Source organism: Nycticebus coucang, chromosome 12, assembly GCF_027406575.1.
Source record: "Nycticebus coucang isolate mNycCou1 chromosome 12, mNycCou1.pri, whole genome shotgun sequence".
Classification (NCBI taxonomy): Eukaryota; Metazoa; Chordata; class Mammalia; order Primates; family Lorisidae; genus Nycticebus; species Nycticebus coucang.
In genome coordinates this window covers 23504480-23525478 of record NC_069791.1, presented here as the reverse complement: position 1 = coordinate 23525478, position 20999 = coordinate 23504480, and the positions used below count along the sequence as shown (strand labels likewise).

The window sequence follows — 20999 nt, the reverse complement described above, 5'->3', positions numbered from 1 at the left end:
CACATGCTCCCCCTGGCACTAGGCTCTTGCTAATATCTTACTGAGCTTAACTGAAGTTTTCTTCAAAGAAATCTCACTGTTGAACCCTTAGGGGAGCTCTCTGCCCCTCTCCCCCCACTCTGCTGCCAGCAGGTCTTACCCATGCTGCATCATCCTTTGCAATGGAATGTGTCCTTTCAAAATTCCTATGTTGAAACCCTAATCCCAATATGATGGTATAAGGGGTGCGGCCTTAGGGAGTACTCCACCCATCGGGGTGACATCGTCCTTGTGAATGGTATTACAAGAACTGTAAGAAAGAAATCATTTCGGTTTAAGCCATCCAGTCTACAGTGTTCTGTTACACCATCCTGAACTAAGGACACCCTCTGACTAAGGTCGTCTTGGCAAGGACAGGCAGCACAGGACAGGGGTAAACTCAGCCTGTCTGGGGTGAATGGCATTAATGTTCGTTTTCCAAAAGGAGGTCCACCCACCTCCTCACACCCCCCTTCTTTGCCACTTAGGCCAGTGCCAGCCACCCTATTCCAGCACCATGTAGCCTCGGGGGGCGAGCCACAGAGTTCCTGCCCACCCCGTGAACCTGCCAGTCTGACAGCTGCCGACAGCCTGCCTGGCACGCACGTTCTCTCCTCTCTAGTCCAGTTGACTCTCTTCCTTGCTAGGTGCCTTGGACTCTTTACTCCTTTCATTTTCCTACCTCAAACACTCAGGTGGGCTTGATGCAAGCTCCCTGGTCACAGCCCAGAGACAGGACTTCAATGCTTCAGTGCAATGCTCCTGTGGTCCCTTGTCCTGTTCACCCGAGAGCCCTTTGAGGCCTCGCATACACTGCAGATGAAGCCAACCCTAGCTTGCCTGTTTTGTGAAGGCAGCCTGCAAAACTGGCAGTCTGTGGGCTCGGCACCTGTAGCTCAGCTGCTAGGGCACCAGCTACATACACTGGAGCTGGTGGGTTCAAACTTAGCCTGGGCCTTCCAAACAACGACAACTACAATCAAAAATAGCTGGGCTTTGTGGTGGGTGCCTGTAGTCCCAGCTACCTGCCAGGGTGAGGTAAGAGAATTCCTTAAGCCCTAAAGTTTGAGGTTGCTGTGAGCTGTGACGCCACGAAACTCTACTGAGGATGACAAAGTGAGACTCTGTCTTAAAAAAAAAAAAAGTCTTTGTGGATATGAGCTACAGAACTGGTGAGCTGGGGTATCCTGAAACCTGACTCCAAAACAGCAGTAAGTCCAAGGCCAAAAGGAAGTACAGGGCTCTTTGCTAAAGGTGTCTGTTCCCACAGCCTTGGCCTGGGGGCCCTGCATTCAATCTCTACCCAGTCCCCACCAAGAGGCTACAGAGAAAAGAGATTAGTACCTAACTCTCTACGTGTTCTGATATTACCCTCCACCCCCCCACCCCATCTTTATCCTTCTAGAACTAGTGAGACTCTCCAAAAAACCAAGGTCACCACCAAGCCAGGAAGGATGGGAGGGCCTCGTCCTGGGGTCCCATCCCCTGCAGGGGTGCCCCAAATCACTAGGGGGGGCAGCCATGATCTAGGCAGCTGGTTCAGCCCCGAAGTTGCAGCTTATAGATGGGATCCCGGAATGGTAGTTAAGACCCTACTCCGGGCGGCACCTGTGGCTCAGTCAGTAAGGCGCCGGCCCCATATACCGAGGGTGGTGGGTTCAAACCCGGCCCGGCTGAACTGCAACCAAAAAATAGCTGGGCGTTGTGGCGGGCGCCTGTAGTCCCAGCTACTTGGGAGGCTGAGGCAAGAGAATCGCTTAAGCCCAGGAGCTGGAGGTTGCTGTGAGCTGTGTGATGCCATGGCACTCTACCGAGGGCCATAAAAGTGAGACTCTGTCTCTACCAAAAAAAAAAGACCCTACTCCAAGAACACATTGGAGATGTCAAGCTCAGAGTCAGCATCATAGAGGCCTGAGCTGGCTTGGAAAGCAGACCCAGGTCCATGAGCACCTGGTCCATGTCCTCTGGCAGAAAGAGGAGGTCACACTGAGGACAATGTACTCCATGAAGAAAGTGCAGTGGGTGCAGGACACAACTACAAGAGGGACTCTACCTAACAAATGCAACACTGTAATCTAGCTGCTTGTATCCTCACGTAGACACAACTAGGAGAGGGACTCTACCTAACAAATGCAACACTGTAATCTAGCTGCTTGTATCCTCACGTAGACACAACTAGGAGAGGGACTCTACCTAACAAATGCAACACTGTAACCTAGCTGCTTGTATCCTCACGTAGACACAACTAGGAGAGGGACTCTACCTAACAAATGCAACACTGTGACCTAGCTGTTTGCATCCTCACATGGACTTGCAGACCATCTGCCATATCCTGACAACAGTTGCTTATTACTTGAATATCTTTATGATTTCAAGTTCCTCCTTTACTCCCATGAAAATGCTTACAAATTCTTCATTGATGACTAAACTTCTATGTTCACTATATCCATGTACATTTCTTTGAGTGCACAAACTATTTTCAACAAAAAAAGGTTGAAAGTGCCTTGAGAGCTTCCAATGTCTCCTTGTCACTGTCCAGCCTTGTCTCTAGGATCTTATGCAGCTTGTGGGACAGTGGGTTATTGGTAGGGGTTGAGGTCCCACCTGCCCCATGACTCAGGTGGTTGGCAGACCTGGAGACCAGCACTGTGACCACTTCCCCGCTGCCCTCGGCCATAGCCCAGCGTGTCCAGACCACACTGCCATCTGGGCCTTTGGCAGGGACCGGCACAGCAGTGTGAGTACTGCACTCCTGCAGCTCTTAACCGTGCTTATGTTACCACACACGCACCCATTCTCATGTATTAAACACCAGTGTGGGGTTAAAAACAACTTTGTTCTTCACTGGAAAAAGAAAGCCTTTAAATAAATATTTCCTGAAATAAAAACAGTAGCTCATGAGTTAGACTTCTTATACCCCACAATATGACACAAGCAATTTGACCTTTAAGGGAGAAAATGATGGCCTGGCTGATGGCTCATATCTATAATCCTAGTACTCTTGAGAGGCCAAGACAGGTACATTGCAGGAGTTTGAGACCTGCTTGAGCAAAACCAAGACTCTATCTCTATTAAAAATAGAAAAACCGGCCAGGTGTTGTGGCAGACGCCTATAGTCCCAGCTACTTAGAAGGCTGAGGCAAGAGGATTGCCTGAGCCCAGGAGTTTGAAGTTGCTGTTGAGCTACGATAACATGGCACTCTAGCCTGGGCAACAGAGTGAGAATCTGTCTCAAGAAAAAAAAAAAAAAGGTGAAGATGATAAATTACCAAAATTTCCACCTTTGTAAATATAACTGCATTCTGTCATTCACACAATCTGCAGCGCCCCAGAGCTGCGCACTACATGACCTACATCTTGAGGTCCCTTTCCCAGAAGCCACATGCCCTTACCTGACTCCAGATCTCTTTCCATATTGGATACTGTGCCTGTACTTGTCCTTACCTTTCCTTCTCCACCTGGCACTCACCATCCTTACAACTCAATTCAAATTTCAGCTCCTCTAAGAAGCAATCTCTATACAAGTTAATCGTTCTCTCTTTTCAATGGCACAGTATCCAGTCACAAATTTTTAGGAAGATGATGCTTTATATGTAAGACTGATAGTTGAAAGGCAGGAATATAAAATAGTGAGGCTATGCTGATGATCATAATTAGGCAATCTGAGGCACTTTCAGAAAATAGAACATGTTTGAAAAGTATGGCAGAATGGCAGTTTAACCAACTGTAACACATATAAGGGCAGTACTATGGGAAGGAAAAATTCAAGACTCCTCTGCAGAGATAGTTTTACAAATTGTTTTAAACAGAGTGTGAAGTAAATCAAAGTTAACACAGAAACACGAAGAGATATAACTCAGAATGAAATACATGTAGCTGAAAATACAGAGCCATAAAATGTTTTGTTCTGATTTTGAATTTGCAGTTTTTAAACTTAATATTTGTATTCATTCAGTAACTATTATTTAACACATATGCATGAACTATAAAAATGGATTTGCTGGTAAACATAACTATGCATTTACATGTTAAAGATGGTTTGCATCCTTTATAATTCGTATTATTCACTATATTCCAAGGCTATGACTAAGCTTCTGTCTGAAACTTGCATAAATACCCTGGTCTGAATACAATTCTTTATAAAAATTATACTTCTAACTGAATTATAGATAAGGAAGATTAAAAACACTAACCACGAACATCAAAACAGAATGATTAACTTCACTAACTTGAGAAATGGATATATTAGCTGTAATCAACAGACGCCAAAACACAAAAAAAATCATGAATTCACTATTTAAAATCCTATTAAAATTAAGATGTTCAAAAAATAAAGTAAAATTAATTAACTTAAAACTATTACTCAGATTTTTAAAGGTATCAATTTATAAATCACAGACCAAATGAAATTAAGGAGATTTAATTCTAACAGATTTTTTAAATGCTCAAAAGAAATAAAATAGCAATTTTTATAGGAATCCATTTCTTTTCTACCCTGCAAAGACTCAGAACCCCAAAAGTACTTTTCTTCATTTTTATCACCTTCTGACAACCCATAATGAAGCATTATTAAAATACAATATTAATTTCTGAAGGCATACAAGACCTGCTACATTAAAATAAACATCAACAGTAAATTTTATAATTCTTCAGTGAGTACAGTCATATATATCATGATAAACTGTCTATTTAGAAACCTTATCTGTCAAGTTTATAGGACAAGAAACTTAGCAAATAATACACCAAAATTACAGCCTACAATGCTGTTGGCACTTCACCACCAAGTCTGAGAAACACTGATGTTCGGGAGAACGTAATTCCTTATCATGGCACATCATCACCTTAATAGACCAGACCATCTCCAAATCCATCTTCATCCCAGACCATGCCAACCTTCATCCGTCATTCTGGTCAAGCTGAATAGCCCAGTGCCTCTCCATGGATCTTTTCACAGCTTCTGAACCATTTTCCTGGGCAGTTCTTGGTTCAGACTGCCCCCTGCATCCAACAAACTCTTATTCATTCTTTAAGGCCCTTCTCTTCAGTGAGACCTTCCAAGGCAAAACTGATACCCTCTTCATAGCTCTAGTACAGTCTCTGTCACAATGGATTACAGTTAAGTGTTTGTATTCTGTCATTGCAATTAATGAGGGTATACTAGAACAGAGATTCTTAGTCACTAGCAAATAATAATGATTTAGCAGATAGGGGTCATCAGCTCTTCTCCTGACTCCCCACACTTAAATCAGCCTAGCACTCCTATCATTTATGTGTTTTGTTTTTACCCACTAAGATTAAGCATAACCTAGCTGAACAAAAAAGCACATCTACATGAGGGTTAAGCAGTCACATTCTTCCTCTGTAGCAGTGAATTAGCTGACGGTGATAGGGATATAGCTCATTAAATAATGATATAAATTCACACCTGCCTTGGATTTGCCCCAAGTGTTGGTCCCTAACATGTTTGTACAGATTTGGTTCATGGATCCATTGAGAGGTATACAAAGTATTTAATAAAATTATCTCCTCCATCAATCTACCTTACTTCCATAAAAGGAGTTTATGAAAATAAGAAGAAAATAGAGAATAGATATCTGGGACAGGGAGAGAAGAGCAGTATAATTTTTTTCCCCAAAACTCATAAAGCAAATGCTTAAAAGAGAAAACTCCATTTATGAAAGCAATAAAAAAGATACAGTACTTAAGTATAAACTTAAGGTATGTTCAAAACCTGTAAGGAGAAAACTATAAAACATTCCTGTGAAATAAATGGAAAGGTCTGTCTTTACATTTGTGCTTAGACACCACAGTTAAATTTTAGCAGTCGCTAAGTTAATACACAAAGCTAATATACTCCCAATAAAAATACCGACAAGCTTTTTTATGAAGTTAAACATGTTGATACTTGTGGAAAAATATATAAAAGCTAGGAAAATACTAAAAAAGACAAACTATGAGGAGGAAACAAGCCCTACCAGATATTAAAACATAGCAAGAGTCCTTTATAATTAAAATAGTGTGATATTAGTGCACAAACAGGCCAATAAAACAAAAGAGAAAATCTAGAAATACCAAATGGAATTTTGGTATATGATAAAATCAGTATCTGAAGTCTTTTGAGTTAAAGGTAGACTTTAAATAAATCATGTTGAGACAACAGGATAACCATCTGGAAAAGAATCAAATAATATCCATTCCTTATAGCCAACACAAAAGAATAAATTCCAAATAGAACAAAGGCCTGACTGTAATAAATAACATATTAACAGCATGTGGGTGAATTCCCCACAACCACTATTATCACTTGAGTATAGACAGGAAAAACCTTTCTAAATGTGACTTTAAAAAAGGGGGGAGGTGATAAATTTGATTATGAAAATTTTGAAATAAACTGCTATACACAAAGTCAAACTGAAAGAAAATATTCACTGTATATGTCACAGGTAAAGGACTAATATACTTAATGTACAAAGAATTTTTAACAATTAAGAGGAGGACAGGGAGAAGGAAGACCAAAACTCTCTCATGGTAATGTCTATGCAACCCTGCAAACGCACAAAACTAATAAATTATGTACTTGAAACGGGTGAACCGTGTGATGTATAAATTATGTCTCAATACAGTTATTTTTTTTTTTTTTGTAGAGACAGAGTCTCACTGTACCGCCCTCGGGTAGAGTGCCGTGGCGTCACACGGCTCACAGCAACCTCTAAGTCTTGGGCTTACGCGATTCTCTTGCCTCAGCCTCCCGAGCAGCTGGGACTACAGGCGCCCGCCACAACGCCCGGCTATTTTTTGGTTGCAGTTTGGCCGGGGCTGGGTTTGAACCCGCCACCCTCAGCATATGGGGCTGGCACCCTACTCACTGAGCCACAGGCGCCGCCCTCAATACAGTTATTTTTAAAAAACCTATAGAAATAGGTGAAAGACTCCAAAGAAAATTCACTCTCTATATACAAATAGTTCTTAAATACCACAATAATATTCCACACATCAAGAAAATGAATTATAACAAGGAGAGTAAAAAAAAAAAAAAAACTAAAAACAGAAACGCCCCAAACCCTGAAACTGAAAGCATACTGAAATAAATGTACTTAAGACACATAAATAACCACACTGAAAGGGAAGTAACTTCTGAACACAGTATTGAGTGTGGGGTGAGGTTTGGGGAGGGGAGGAAGAGGAAATGGGAACAAATTCTGACCCCTTGTTAGTAGGCTGGAGAGGGGAATGGAGGTAACGGTATGAATGGAACATTTCTCAAATTGTTTTAAATGCATTGTAGCATTAAGAAAATGAGGAAATGCGTTGACTTTATGAGCTGGAATCCTGAGGAAGAAGAGTAGGAAAAGGCAGGAAGAGGCTTGGAGGAATAGGCTGACAGTGAAGGCATCAAGTATGAACACAAGATACTGCACGTCTGCCCTCACGCTTATACTTCCCAGCTGGCCACTGAAAGGGCTTAGAAGCAAAAAACATGCCTAACATCCAGGCCTATTAAAGGGAACCAGAGCTCCTTTGACAGATGACTAATTTCAGAGCTAGTGCAGGGAAAGCGTAAAATAAACTTGGAATATTTTATTAGCCAGAAAATAAGGGAGTATCAAAAAATGATAAAGGCATGTCAAAAGGGCAAAAGAAGTAGCCAAAGGGGCTCCTGACGGCCAAGTCCAGAACAACTTTAGCATCAACATAATTAGAAAGGAATAATGAGACAGGCCTGTAAATTTTAACACTTTGGGAGGCTGAGGTGGGAGGTGACTTTTGATTTTGAGACCATTCTGAGTGAGAGCAAGACTCCATCTGTCTCTGAAAAAAAAGATAGGAAAAACTAGCCAGGCATGGTGGCGCACACCTGTAGTCCCAGGTAGGTGGGAGACTAAGGCAGGAGGATGGCTTGAGCCCAGGAGTTTGAGGATGCAGTGAGCTATGATGGTGCAAGTGCACTCTAGCCTGGGTGACAATAGAGCAAGACTCAGTCTCAAAAAAAAAAAAAAAAAGAATAGAAAACAATAAAAGAAGGGAATAATATAAGTCATTGGGGGAAAATGTTCAGCAAAGAATTCATACTGATTACATACAGACCCATAAATGCACAAAAGGCGGGGGATGGGGGGTGGGCTCTTCCTTGACAGCAAAATGTTAAGTGGCAAATGACATGTGTGGAAGGAATGCTAGTTGAACAATCATCAATTTGCAAATACCAGAGTAAACACTGGTTTGAACAAGAACCAACAATGGATGCTAAATCTGGTAGGGAAATTTTGTTGAGAAACAGAGTATTTCAAGATTCTTCTTATAGACTGCTTACAAGAGAAAATACATTGAGGAAAAAAGTAACCATTTTCACTAACTGATCAAAATCAACACCAGAGATGTGGACAGAAAGACCATGGTGACTGTGACAGCCCAAGAGGAACATGTTTCCACTTACATAGCATTGTGACCAGGTGTGTATACCTTAAACCTAATCATAAGGGAACACTGGACAAGCCAAAAGAACAAGCATTCTGATAAAAAGAGTGTGTAGGGGTCTACTGTCCAAAAATGCCAATGTCATCAAAGATGACGACAGGCTGGGAAACTGCTGTGGGTCAAAGGAGAGTGAAGACACGAGGAAATCAGACTGCAGCACAGCATCCGTTTAGATCTTCTGAGCTGGATATGGTTAAGAACAGAACGCCCTAAGCAAAAAACACTGAAGTTTTTAGAGGTAAAAAAGCTTAACATATGCAATTATTTAAATCACATGCTTCAGAAAAAAAAAAACAACGTACACAGACAGAACCAATGACAAGCAAATAGTGCAAAATGTTAATAACTGTTGAGCCTAAGTGGCAGATGTATGGAAATTCTCTATACTAGTTCAAGGAAATGTGTTATCCTTGCAAACGCAACACAAGCTTGAAATTACTTTCAATAAATGTTTTAAAAAAATCTTACATTTCTCAGTGCTTCATAAACAGCTCTAAACGCCGGTTGCTTGTCATCATGATAAACACCTCTGTTCCCATGAAGAATAAAGATCCCTTCTTCTTCTGCTTCTTGGCAATTGCTTCCATATATACAATGATCTGGTCGATAATTCCATTGACACGGAAAAACAAAAAGGCTTTCTACATGAAGAAAGAGCAAACAGTAAAGCAAATACACCTAATCCTATAAAAGTAACATTCCGCAAAACTTTAAAATATACAGCTCTTGAAGATAAGACCTAAAACAGTAAGAAATACATTTGGCATTTAGATATCTCCCAGCTAGATCAATATTCAAGAAAAGTTTCACTGTCTTATACATAGTAACAGCCATCAATAAAAGCCAAAACCAAATAAATTCATGTTTCCTTTTAAACTAATTATTGTCATTATTTTTATAAATGCAAATAAAAGTAATTTAAATAATTACCTGGATTATGAAAAAATATGATATTCAATAGATCTTGGTCACCCCATGTGATGTTTAGTTTGTATTTTTTAAGCAATGGCATAAGAATATCTCCCCATCGTAGTCGGACACTTGTCATATCATTCTGTCAATAAAAACATTAAAAAGATCCTCAGACTTCCAGGTTTAAAATGGCAGCATAATACTTCTTCATTCTTCTCTTAGCAACGGTTAGAGAACCACAATGAGAAATGCAAACTCCTTCTCTTACAAAACCAAGAGACAATTGTAACACTAAATGTGAGGAGGGCTGTGCAGTAGAAAAGAGGAGGATAACAAAGAAAGGCTCTGTAGCTGTGATAAAACTAATAAAAGTTCAGGAAAGAAAAACAAAAGCGAAAGTTGTCAATAAATTAATTATAACTGTATCTTCATCTTAAAATGCTGATAGTTTTAATGTCTATGTTATTTACATCTGTGTCCACGGCAGAGTTGTTGAGGATTAAAATTGTTAATATATAAATAAAAAGTCCTTAGAATAGTGCTTGGCACATTATAAATATTCAGTATTAGCTATTAATATTTATTTAATAATAATAATGCTCACCATTATTCTGACAGATCTGCTTATTTTTTATAACTGGAAGTTCAAAGAGATCATATGAAATTGATACATCAAGTAAAAAAATATACACACAACTAAGTTAAACACTAGAAAACAGTGCACTAGACAAAAATCAGGTTGCAAAGGGAAGAGGGGAAGATGAGAAACAAATCGAAATTTATCAACTTTGTATCTACTTGTAGCACACAATTCTCTTAGAGAACTGGCCTTTTGATGATTAATTTTCTTATTCAAAAACATGGATATCTTTCTATTTAAGTGTTCGTTGTCTTCTTGTTAGCATTTTAAAGACTTCTTTATATATATTTCTGCCTAATTTCTATCTTCTATTTTATCTTCTAAAAGTTTACTATTTGATATTGAAAAACTCAAGTGAAGAACTCTACAAAGAGGAACCTTGGACTGGGAGCAGTGGCTCACGCCCTGCAGTCCTAACACTATGGGAGGCCAAACCTAGTGGATGCCTGAGCTCAGAAGACCAGCCTGAGCAAAAGTGAGACCCCCATCTCTACTAAAAATAGAAAAACTAGCCTGGCATTGTGGCAGGTGCCTATAGTCCCTGCTACTTGGGAGACTGAAGCAAGAGGAGTTCTTGAGCCCAAGAGTTTGAATTGCTGTGAGCTATGATATGATGCCATGGCACTCTACCAGGGCAACAAAGGGAGACAGTCTCAAAAAACAAACAAACAAACAAAAAGAGGCATCTTGAAAGATACACAAAGCCAGTCATGAGCAAGAAGACTCTATGCCAGGAAAGGAACCCTAGTCTCCAAATGCCTCTCCTACTACAGAAGAGCTGAGAAAGGGACAGGTTCACGCAACCCATTCTTTCCTTTTTAAATTTTTCTCTATTTTTATTTTTATTTATTTTCTTTGAAATAGAGTCTCACTTTGTCACCCTTAGTAGAATGGCTTGGCATCATACCTCACAGCAACCTCAAACTCCTGGGCTGAAGCGATCCTCTTGTGGGCTCCTGCTTAACTGGGTCTACAGGCACCCACCCCATAGTTCTTCTATTTTTAGTGGAGAGAGAATCTCACTCTTGCTCAGGCTGGTATCAAATTCCTGAGCTCAAGCGATCCACGTGCTTTGGACTCTCAAAGTGCAGTGATCATAGGCATGAGCTACTGAGCCCTACTGATCAAGTTACTTTGGTCTATGGGCGGTCTTAGATTCATCATCAGACCCAGCTGCCAGTGGGTCTGTGAGGGGAGACTCCAGGTGAAGATTTTTCTCCCTACTACAACTTTAATCCTAGCAGAATTTATTTTTATTTATTTTTTTTGAGATAGACTCTCACTTTGTTGCCCTTGGTAGAGTGCTGTTACAGCACAGCTCACAGCAACCTCATACTCTTGGGCTTAAGTGATTCTCTTGTCTCAGCCTCCCAAGTAGCTGGGACTACAGGCGCCCCACACAACACACACACAATGCGTGGCTATTTTTGTTTGTTTAGCAGGCCCTTGGCTGGGTTTGAATCCGCCACCCCAAGTACACGAGGCCAGTGCTCTAACCATTGAGCTATGGGCACCCAGCCCACCTGGCTATGTTTGTAGAGATGGGGTCTTGCTCTTGCTTAGGCTGATCTTGAACTCATAAGCTAAGTTCAAACACTCCAACCCCCATAAGTTTCCCAGAGTGCTAGGATTACAGGCATGAGCCCTCATGCTGGGCCACCCAACCCATTCTAAGTTACAACACTTTTAGCACAAATAGTACTCTATTTGGGGGGTATCGATTAACTGGGAAATCTGCATATCAACACTGTTTTCAGCACGATGCTATACTGTGCCCTGGGGTTCAGCCAGCACAGAAAATGGTTTGTCTCTCCTTAGGTAATAATTTCTATGTTTTCATTTTCAACCGAACCAAATTAACCATATATACTTAAATGTTTTTAGTAGTTTTTAATATATTCTTTTGGGTTTTCAGGTATACAGACATGTCAATTGCAAATGATAGTTTTATGTCTTCTCTAATTTTTATACGTATTGTTTCTTTCATGTTTAATATGGGGATTGTTATTCCTCCATGCTGAGAACCACTAATAAAATATTACTTAATAGTCTAACACGGAGCAAGATGGCGGCCGAGTAACAGCTTCCTTGCATCTGGGCACCGTGAGTCCGGGGAGATAGGACTCCAGGCATCTCTGGCTGGTGGGATCTGCCTATCATCACCACTGTGAAGATATAGAGAGTCAGCGAGAGACTTCTGGACCCCAAGAGGAGGACTTAAAACAGTGGAAAACCGGCAAGTGGTCGCGCATGTTCAATCAGTCTAAACACGCCACGCCCGCAACTTCCACAGGCATGAGAACTTAAAGAGCAAGAGGAAGTGAAAGGAAAATTAGGGCAAGGAAACAGATAAAAGAAATCACTCATGAGGAAGAATCAGCAGAAAACTCCAGGCAACATGAAGAACCAGTCCAGAACAACCCCGCCAACGAACCATGAGGTAGCTACAGCAGAGGATTCCACCTATAAAGAAATGTTAGGAATGACAGAAAGGGAATTTAGAATACACATGATGAAAACAATGAAAGAAATGATGGAAACAATGAAGGAAACTGCTAATAAAGTGGAAAATAACCAAAAGGAAATCCAAGAACAGAATCAAGTAAGAGATGAACGATATGAAGAATATAAAAAGGATATAGCAGAGATGAAGGAACTGAAACAGTCAATTAGGGAACTTAAAGATGCAATGGAAAGTATCAGCAACAGGTTAGATCATGCAGAAGAAAGAATTTCAGAGGTAGAAGACAAAGTTCTTGAGATAACTCAGATAGTAAAAGAGGCAGAAAAGAAGAGAGAGAAAGCAGAACGTTCACTGTCAGAATTATGGGACTTTATGAAGTGTTCCAACATACGAGTTATAGGAATTCCAGAAGGGGAAGAAGAATGCCCCAGAGGAATGGAAGCCATACTAGAGAATATTATCAAAGAAATTTTCCCAAATATCACCAAAGATTCTGACACACTGCTTTCAGAGGGATATCGGACACCAGGTCATCTCAACTCTAACCGAGCTTCTCCAAGACACATTGTTATGAACCTCTCCTAAGTCAAGACAAAAGAAAAGATTCTGCAAGCTGCCAGGAGTAAACGCCAGTTGACCTACAGGGGCAAATCCATCAGAGTGACCGCAGACTTCTCTAATGAAACTTTCCAAGCAAGAAGACAATGGTCATCTACCTTTAATCTACTTAAACAGAAAAATTTCCAGCCCACAATTCTGTACCCTGCTAAGCTAAGCTTCAAAATTGACGGAGCAATCAAATCATTTACAGATATACAAACATTGAGGAAATTCGCCACAATAAGACCAGCTCTACAGGAAATACTTCAACCTGTTCTACACACTGACCATCACAATGGATCAGCAGCAAACTCAGAAATTAAAGGACAGAACCTAACCTCCACACTGATGCAAAAGATAAAACTAAGCAATGGACTCTCACAAAATAAGACGAATAGAATACTACCACACTTATCAATTATCTCAATAAATGTTAATGGCTTGAATTCCCCACTGAAGAGACATAGATTGGCTGACTGGATTAAAAAACACAAGCCATCCATTTGCTGTCTGCAAGAAACACACCTGGATTGCAAGAGGGACTTTACCTAATAATTGCAATCAGTGTAACTGGCTTATTGTACCCTCAATGAATCCCCAACAATAAAAAAAAAAAAAAAAAAAAAGAAACACACCTGGCTTCAAAAGACAAATTAAAACTCCAAGTCAAGGGTTGGAAGACAATTTTTCAGGCAAATGGAATTCAGAAGAAAAGAGGAGTTGCAATCTTATTTTCAGATACATGTGGATTTAAAGCAACTAAAGTCAAAAAAGACAAAGATGGTCACTTTATATTAGTCAAGGGAAAAATACAACAAGAAGATGTTTCAATTCTAAATATTTATGCACCCAATTTAAATGCTCCCAGATTCTTGAAACAGACCTTACTCAGTCTGAGCAATATGATATCTGATAATACCATAATAATAGGGGACTTTAACACTCCTCTTACAGAGCTGGACAGATCCTCTAAACAGAAATTAAACAAAGATATAAGAGATTTAAATGAGACCCTAGAACAACTGTGCTTGATAGATGCATATAGAACACTCCATCCCAAAGATAAAGAATATACATTCTTCTCATCACCCCATGGAACATTCTCCAAACTTGATCATATCCTGGGACACAAAACAAATATCAACAGAATCAAAAGAATTGAAATTTTACCTTGTATCTTCTCAGACCATAAGGCACTAAAGGTGGAACTCAACTCAAACAAAAACGCTCGACCCCACACAAAGGCATGGAAATTAAACAATCTTCTGTTGAATAACAGATGGGTGCAGGAAGAAATAAAACAGGAAATCATTAACTTCTTTGAGCACAACAACAATGAAGACACAAGCTACCAAAACCTGTGGAATACTGCAAAAGCAGTTTTGAGAGGAAAATTCATCGCTTTAGATGCCTACATTCCAAAAAGAGAAAGAGAGCACATCAACAATCTCACAAGAGATCTTATGGAATTGGAAAAAGAAGAACAATCTAAGCCTAAACTCAGTAGAAGAAAAGAAATATCCAAAATCAAATCAGAGATCAATGAAATGGCAAACAAAAGAATCATTCAGAAAACTAATGAAACAAGAAGTTGGTTTTTTGAAAAAAATAAATAAAATAAACCATTGGCCAGACTGATGAGAAATAGAAAAGTAAAATCTCTAGTAACCTCAATCAGAAATGATAAAGGGGAAATAACAACTGATCCCACAGAGATACAAGCGATCTCTGAATACTACCAGAAACTCTATGCCCAGAAATTTGGCAATGTGAAGGAAATGGATCAGTATTTGGAATCACACCCTCTCCCTAGACTTAGCCAGGAAGAAACAGAGCTCCTGAACAGACCAAATTCAAGCACTGAGATCAAAGAAACAATAAAAAAGCTTCCAATCAAAAAATGCCCTGGTCCAGATGGCTTCACATCAGAATTCTATCAAACCTTCAAAGAAGAGCTTATTCCTGTACTGCAGTAATTATTCTAAAAAATTGAGGAAGAAGGAATCTTCCCCCAACACATTCTATGAAGCAAACATCACCCTGATACCAAAACCAGGAAAAGACTCAAACAAAAAGGAGAATTTCAGACCAATCTCACTCATGAATATAGATGCAAATATTCTCAACAAAATCCTAGCCAATAGATTACAGCTTATCATCAAAAAAGTCATTCATCATGATCAAGTAGGCTTCATCCCAGGGGTGCAAGGCTGGTTTAACATATGCAAGTCCATAAACGTTATCCACCATATTAACAGAGGCAAAAATAAAGATCACATGATCCTCTCAATAGATGCAGAAAAAGCTTTTGATAAAATCCAGCATCCTTTTCTAATTAGAACACTGAAGAGTATAGGCATAGGTGGCACATTTCTAAAACTGATTGAAGCTATCTATGACAAACCCACAGCCAATGTTTTACTGAATGGAGTAAAACTGAAAGCTTTTCCTCTTAGAACTGGAACCAGACAAGGTTGTCCTCTGTCACCTTTACTATTCAACATGGTGCTGGAAGTTCTAGCCAATACAATTAGGCAAGACAAGGAAATAAAGGGAATCCAAATGGGAGCAGAGGAGGTCAAACTCTCCCTCTTTGCTGATGACATGATCTTATACTTACAAAACCCCAAAGACTCAACCACAAGACTCCTAGAAGTCATCAAAAAATACAGTAATGTTTCAGGATATAAAATCAATGTCCACAAGTCCGTAGCCTTTGTATATGCCCATAACAGTCAAGATGAGAAGCTAATTAAGGACACAACTCCCTTCACCATAGTTTCAAAGAAAATGAAATACCTAGGAATATACCTAACGAAGGAGGTGAAGGACCTCTATAAAGAAAATTATGAAATCCTCAGAAAGGAAATAGCAGAGGATAATAACAAATGGAAGAACACACCATGCTCATGGATGGGAAGAATCAACATTGTTAAAATGTCTATACTTCCCAAAGCATTCTACCTATTCAATGCCATTCCTAGCAAAATACCAACATCGTACTTTCAAGATTTGGAGAAAATGATTCTGCGTTTTGTATGGAACCGGAAAAAAAACCCGTATAGCTAAGCCAGTTCTTAGTAATAAAAATAAAGCTGGGGGCATCAGCATACCAGATTTTAGTCTGCACTACAAAGCCATAGTGGTCAAGACAGCATGGTACTGGCACAAAAACAGAGACATAGACACTTGGAATCGAATTGAAAACCAAGAAATGAAACTAACATCTTACAACCACCTAATCTTTGATAAACCAAATAAAAACATACCTTGGGGGAAAGACTCCCTATTCAATAAATGGTGTTGGGAGAACTGGATGTCTACATGTAAAAGACTGAAACTGGACCCACACCTTTCCCCACTCACAAAAATTGATTCAAAATGGATAAAGGACTTAAATTTAAGGCATGAAACAATAAAAATCCTCAAAGAAAACATAGGAAAAACACTGGAAGATATTGGCCTGGGGAAAGACTTCATGAAGAAGACTGCCATGGCAATTGCAACAACAACAAAAATAAACAAATGGGACTTCATTAAACTGAAAAGCTTCTGTACAGCCAAGGAGACAACAACCAAAGCAAAGAGACAATCTACACAATGGGAAAGGATATTTGCATATTTTCAGACAAAAGCTTTATAACTAGGATCTATAGAGAACTCAAATTAATCCACATGAAAAAAGCCAACAATCCCATATATCAATGGGCAAGAGACATGAATAGAACCTTCTCTAAAGATGACAGACGAATGGCTAACAAACACATGAAAAAATGTTCATCATCTCTATATATTAGAGAAATGCAAATCAAAACCACCCTGAGATACCATCTAACCCCAACGAGAATGGCCCACATCACAAAATCTCAAAACTGCAGATGCTGGCATGGATGTGGAGAGAAGGGAACACTTTTACACTGCTGGTGGGACTGCAAACTAGCACAACCTTTCTGGAAGGAAGTATGGAGAAACCTCAAAGCACTCAAGCTAGACCTCCCATTTGATCCTGCAATCCCATTACTGGGCATCTACCCAGAAGGAAAAAAATCCTTTTATCATAAGGACACTTGTACTAGACTGTTTATTGCAGCTCAATTTACAATCGCCAAAATGTGGAAACAGCCTAAATGCCCACCAACTGAGGAATGGATTAACAAGCTGTGGTATATGTATACCATGGAATACTATTCAGCTATTAAAAAAAATGGAGACTTTACATCCTTCGTATTAACCTGGATGGAAGTGGAAGACATTATTCTTAGTAAAGCATCACAAGAATGGAGAAGCACGAATCCTATGTACTCAATCTTGATATGAGGACAATTAATGACAATTAAGGTTATGGGGGGGAGGAAAAGCAGAAAGAGGGACGGAGGGAGAGGGGTGGGGCCTTGGTGTGTGTCACACCTTATGGGGGCAAGACATGATTGCAAGAGGGAGTTTACCTAACAATTGCAATCAGTGTAACCTGGCTTATTGTACCCTCAATGAATCCCCAACAATAAAAAAAAATATATATATTACTTAATAGTTATAGTAATAGATATCCTCATTTTCATTTTAACTAGAAAGCTCTACTGTTGCCCCATTAGGTACAGTTCTGCCTTCTGAACTGAGAAAAACATGCTATATTTATAATCTTTCAATTTATAGTTTTTAATAAAATAAATAACAGATAGTAAATTTCATCAAGTATCTTTTCAGCCTACTTGGAGATGCTAATAACTTGCTAAAACACAAAGTTAAATACTGAAGAAAAGAACTGAGTTGAAAGAAGGCTCTGGATCATGAGAATCTGGGGTGGAGATGAACACAAAGCCTTTTAAAACTTATTTGGCTCTTTCAAACTAGTATTCCTCATAGTGCAGTTCACAAAGTGCACCAATCTGTTAATTTTTTCTATGTCCCCAATAAGATTAAGCACAGAAATAAAAATATTTAGAAACTTTTATAGCAAGTTACTGTAATAATTTTACATCTACTTAATGTAATATGCTTTTAGTAATCCATTTATATTTTACAAAAGTTTTGGCTCATAACATATTAGAAAAATTTTAAAACATTGATCCCTTTCCATAAATAGCTGGAAAAATATTATTATAAGCTATTCTATGATCTATAACAAGTTCATGAGGATATATTAAAAAAAAGGAAAGCCAGAATTCATGGGGGAAAATTTTTTGACTAAATTGACCAGCTAGAATTATATTATCCATGTGTGAAAATGTCCTAGATTGCAGCAAACACAGTAATTATAAAATAACTAGAAATTTATTTTTAAAGCTGGAAAATGACTGAAATATATTTTCTTTAAGAAAATGGTACAATGCTTTATTGAAAAGATAACTCTTTTAAATAAGTCATTGTATATGTTAACTAAATACTCTTTGAATCTGAAAAGAAAAACATGTACTGCACAAGAACAAAGACCAGCAGCACATTCAACAGTCAGGGCGGGCAGAACCCATGTGCAGCGCCATGCTCGGGTCTTCACTGGATTCTTTGGATGCAAATATATAAAGACATAGATACATATAGTTAAATTTTAAAAACCATCATAAATAATATATATAATTGATTATATAAGAAATACATCTACTCAAAGAAAATCAATGAAAGATAAAATTATAGCATCCAGTGCAATATTAGAAAAAAATCAACAGGGAAAAACATTCATAACTTAAAGGAAAAAGTCTTATGAGAAAATTACTGGACAAGAAGCAATAACACTAGTATAATCTGTAGATGATATAACCAATAGCCAAGACAACAAATGGAAAACTGTGAGAAATGAGTTTAATAAAGAAGCATTATCTATAAAAGGAATTCAGGTCAACAGGAAACAGAAAACAACAAAGAAATGGGCAAAGGATATGAACAATCAGCTATTCACAGAAGGTGGAAAAATGGCTGAAAATCATATAAATTATATACATTTTACACACACACACACGCATACATTTTTAACCACACTGGTAGCATAGTTAGGAAAAATACCAATTAAAAGATAATGATATATTTTTGAGCCCAAAAAACTACACATCCATCCTAGGTCTATATACAACAACAAAATTATTCATTCTCCAGATCATACACACATTAAAAATGTGAAAATGTGTACTGACACAAAAATCAGCCAATTACATATTCACTATGTGAAAAAGCAAGCTGAAAATGTATAAAAGGATCCTATATGAGCTAATTTATACCTATACTTGTTTCAAAATATACTTTTTTAAAGATCCGAAGGATACACAGCAATGTTTATAGTATCATTTTAAGCAAAGGTATGAAACTGTGAAGAGATGTGTAATGGGGTCCATGTCCTTTTACTTTACATACAATATATTTTTTAAATCATATAAGCAGAATTTAGTTTTTGTAATTTTTAAAACAGAAATATAATTCTAATTTACTAATTTTAGCAAACCTACTACCCCAAATGTATTATGTGTTATATTAAAATCAACTGGTTCCATTTTAGAATTATGTACGCTTTTGAAAATGAATCGATCCATTACCATTATCAGCTTATCCTATACTTAAATATAAAATTGACAGGTGACTATTCACATTATGCTCCAACAATGCTAGAAACTGAGAACTCATCAATTCCCAAATACTAGTTACTCCACCTTGAAAAACTCTAACCCTCTTGGCAAGATGTTCACTGATCAGCTCAGCACCCATAGTTCAGTGGTTAGAACGCCAGCCATATACACTGAGGCTGGAGGGTTTGAACCCAACCTGGGCCTGCTAAACAACAATGACAACAACAACAACAACAACAAAATAGTCGGGTGTTGTGGTGGGCACCTGTAGTCCAAGCTACTTAGGAAGCTGAGGCAAGAGAACCACTTAAGCCTAAGAATTTGAGGTTGGTGTGATCTGTGATGCCACAGCACTCTACCAAGAGGCAACATTAATGAGGCTCTGTCTCAAAAAAAAAAAAAGTTCACTGATACCATTCTACCCTCATAAGCTATATCTGTTCACACAATGTAAGTCCTCTATCACATTTACCTTATTACAAACATGTAAGAACGTGTCTACCTCGTAGCAAGTGTTCTCTTTTCCAGTATTTTTCAATAATTCATCAATGACCTAGTTTCTAAGACCTTATCTATCCTTTGCCAGTAACTATCTACTGACTTTATGTTAGTCACCATGCTAAATATTCTGAATATAAAGCTACATAAAAGACTCATCCTGCCCTCAAGAGGTGAAGAAACAAAGAAATACCCTGTTTTCCCGAAAATAAGACATCCTCCGAAAATAAGACCTACTTATAGGAAAGATAAGACGTCCCTTGAAAATAAGACCTAGCACATCTTTGGGAGCACACCTTAAAATAAGACACTGTCTTATTTTCGGGGAAACAGAGTATTTCACAAAGTTATACAGTAAACATACAAGGAAAGGATTCCCAAAATACATAATTTATATTCTTTAGTTTTTCTCTAATAAATAGAAAAAAGTTGAGAAACACTTTAGCAAATTTTTTTAAAAGAAAGACAACACTTCAGCACTATAATCATGATCGTAACACAAAATACAAAGTAATGGCTTAACCAAGTTTATTCATTGTCTATCAAGCCCTATGAGCTACGAAGAACAAAAAAGTAGAATTTTTACTATTATAACTTTTTCATATGTGTAACTAAATACCTCAAGTTATATTTTACAGCCATGAATGGTAGGTGCTGGGTGACACCAAAGCAAATTAAGAATTTACAATATGACCTTTACCTAATGGGTAGTCTTGTGGCTTTTAATGTGATGAGAACCTTGGGGCAACATTCATGGATCTATATGATAAAGTTTGGAAGGTGACACACAAATAACTCAGTTATATTGCTAAAGATTTAAAATTTAGATCTGTGCCAGGAA

General features: G+C 38.5%; 1 protein-coding gene across 2 annotated transcripts in view; it reads right to left on the bottom strand.

The window, feature by feature from the left end:
* GXYLT1 (glucoside xylosyltransferase 1) overlaps positions 1-20999 on the bottom strand; it is a 67221-nt gene that overhangs the window by 4463 nt on the left and 41759 nt on the right. For both annotated transcript variants that reach the window (XM_053557404.1, XM_053557405.1), the window contains 2 exons: positions 9424-9547; positions 8962-9134 (listed from right to left, as the gene is read on the bottom strand). In XM_053557404.1, coding sequence (XP_053413379.1) covers positions 8962-9134; positions 9424-9547 — 297 coding nt within the window. The remainder of the gene's footprint in view (positions 1-8961; positions 9135-9423; positions 9548-20999) is intronic.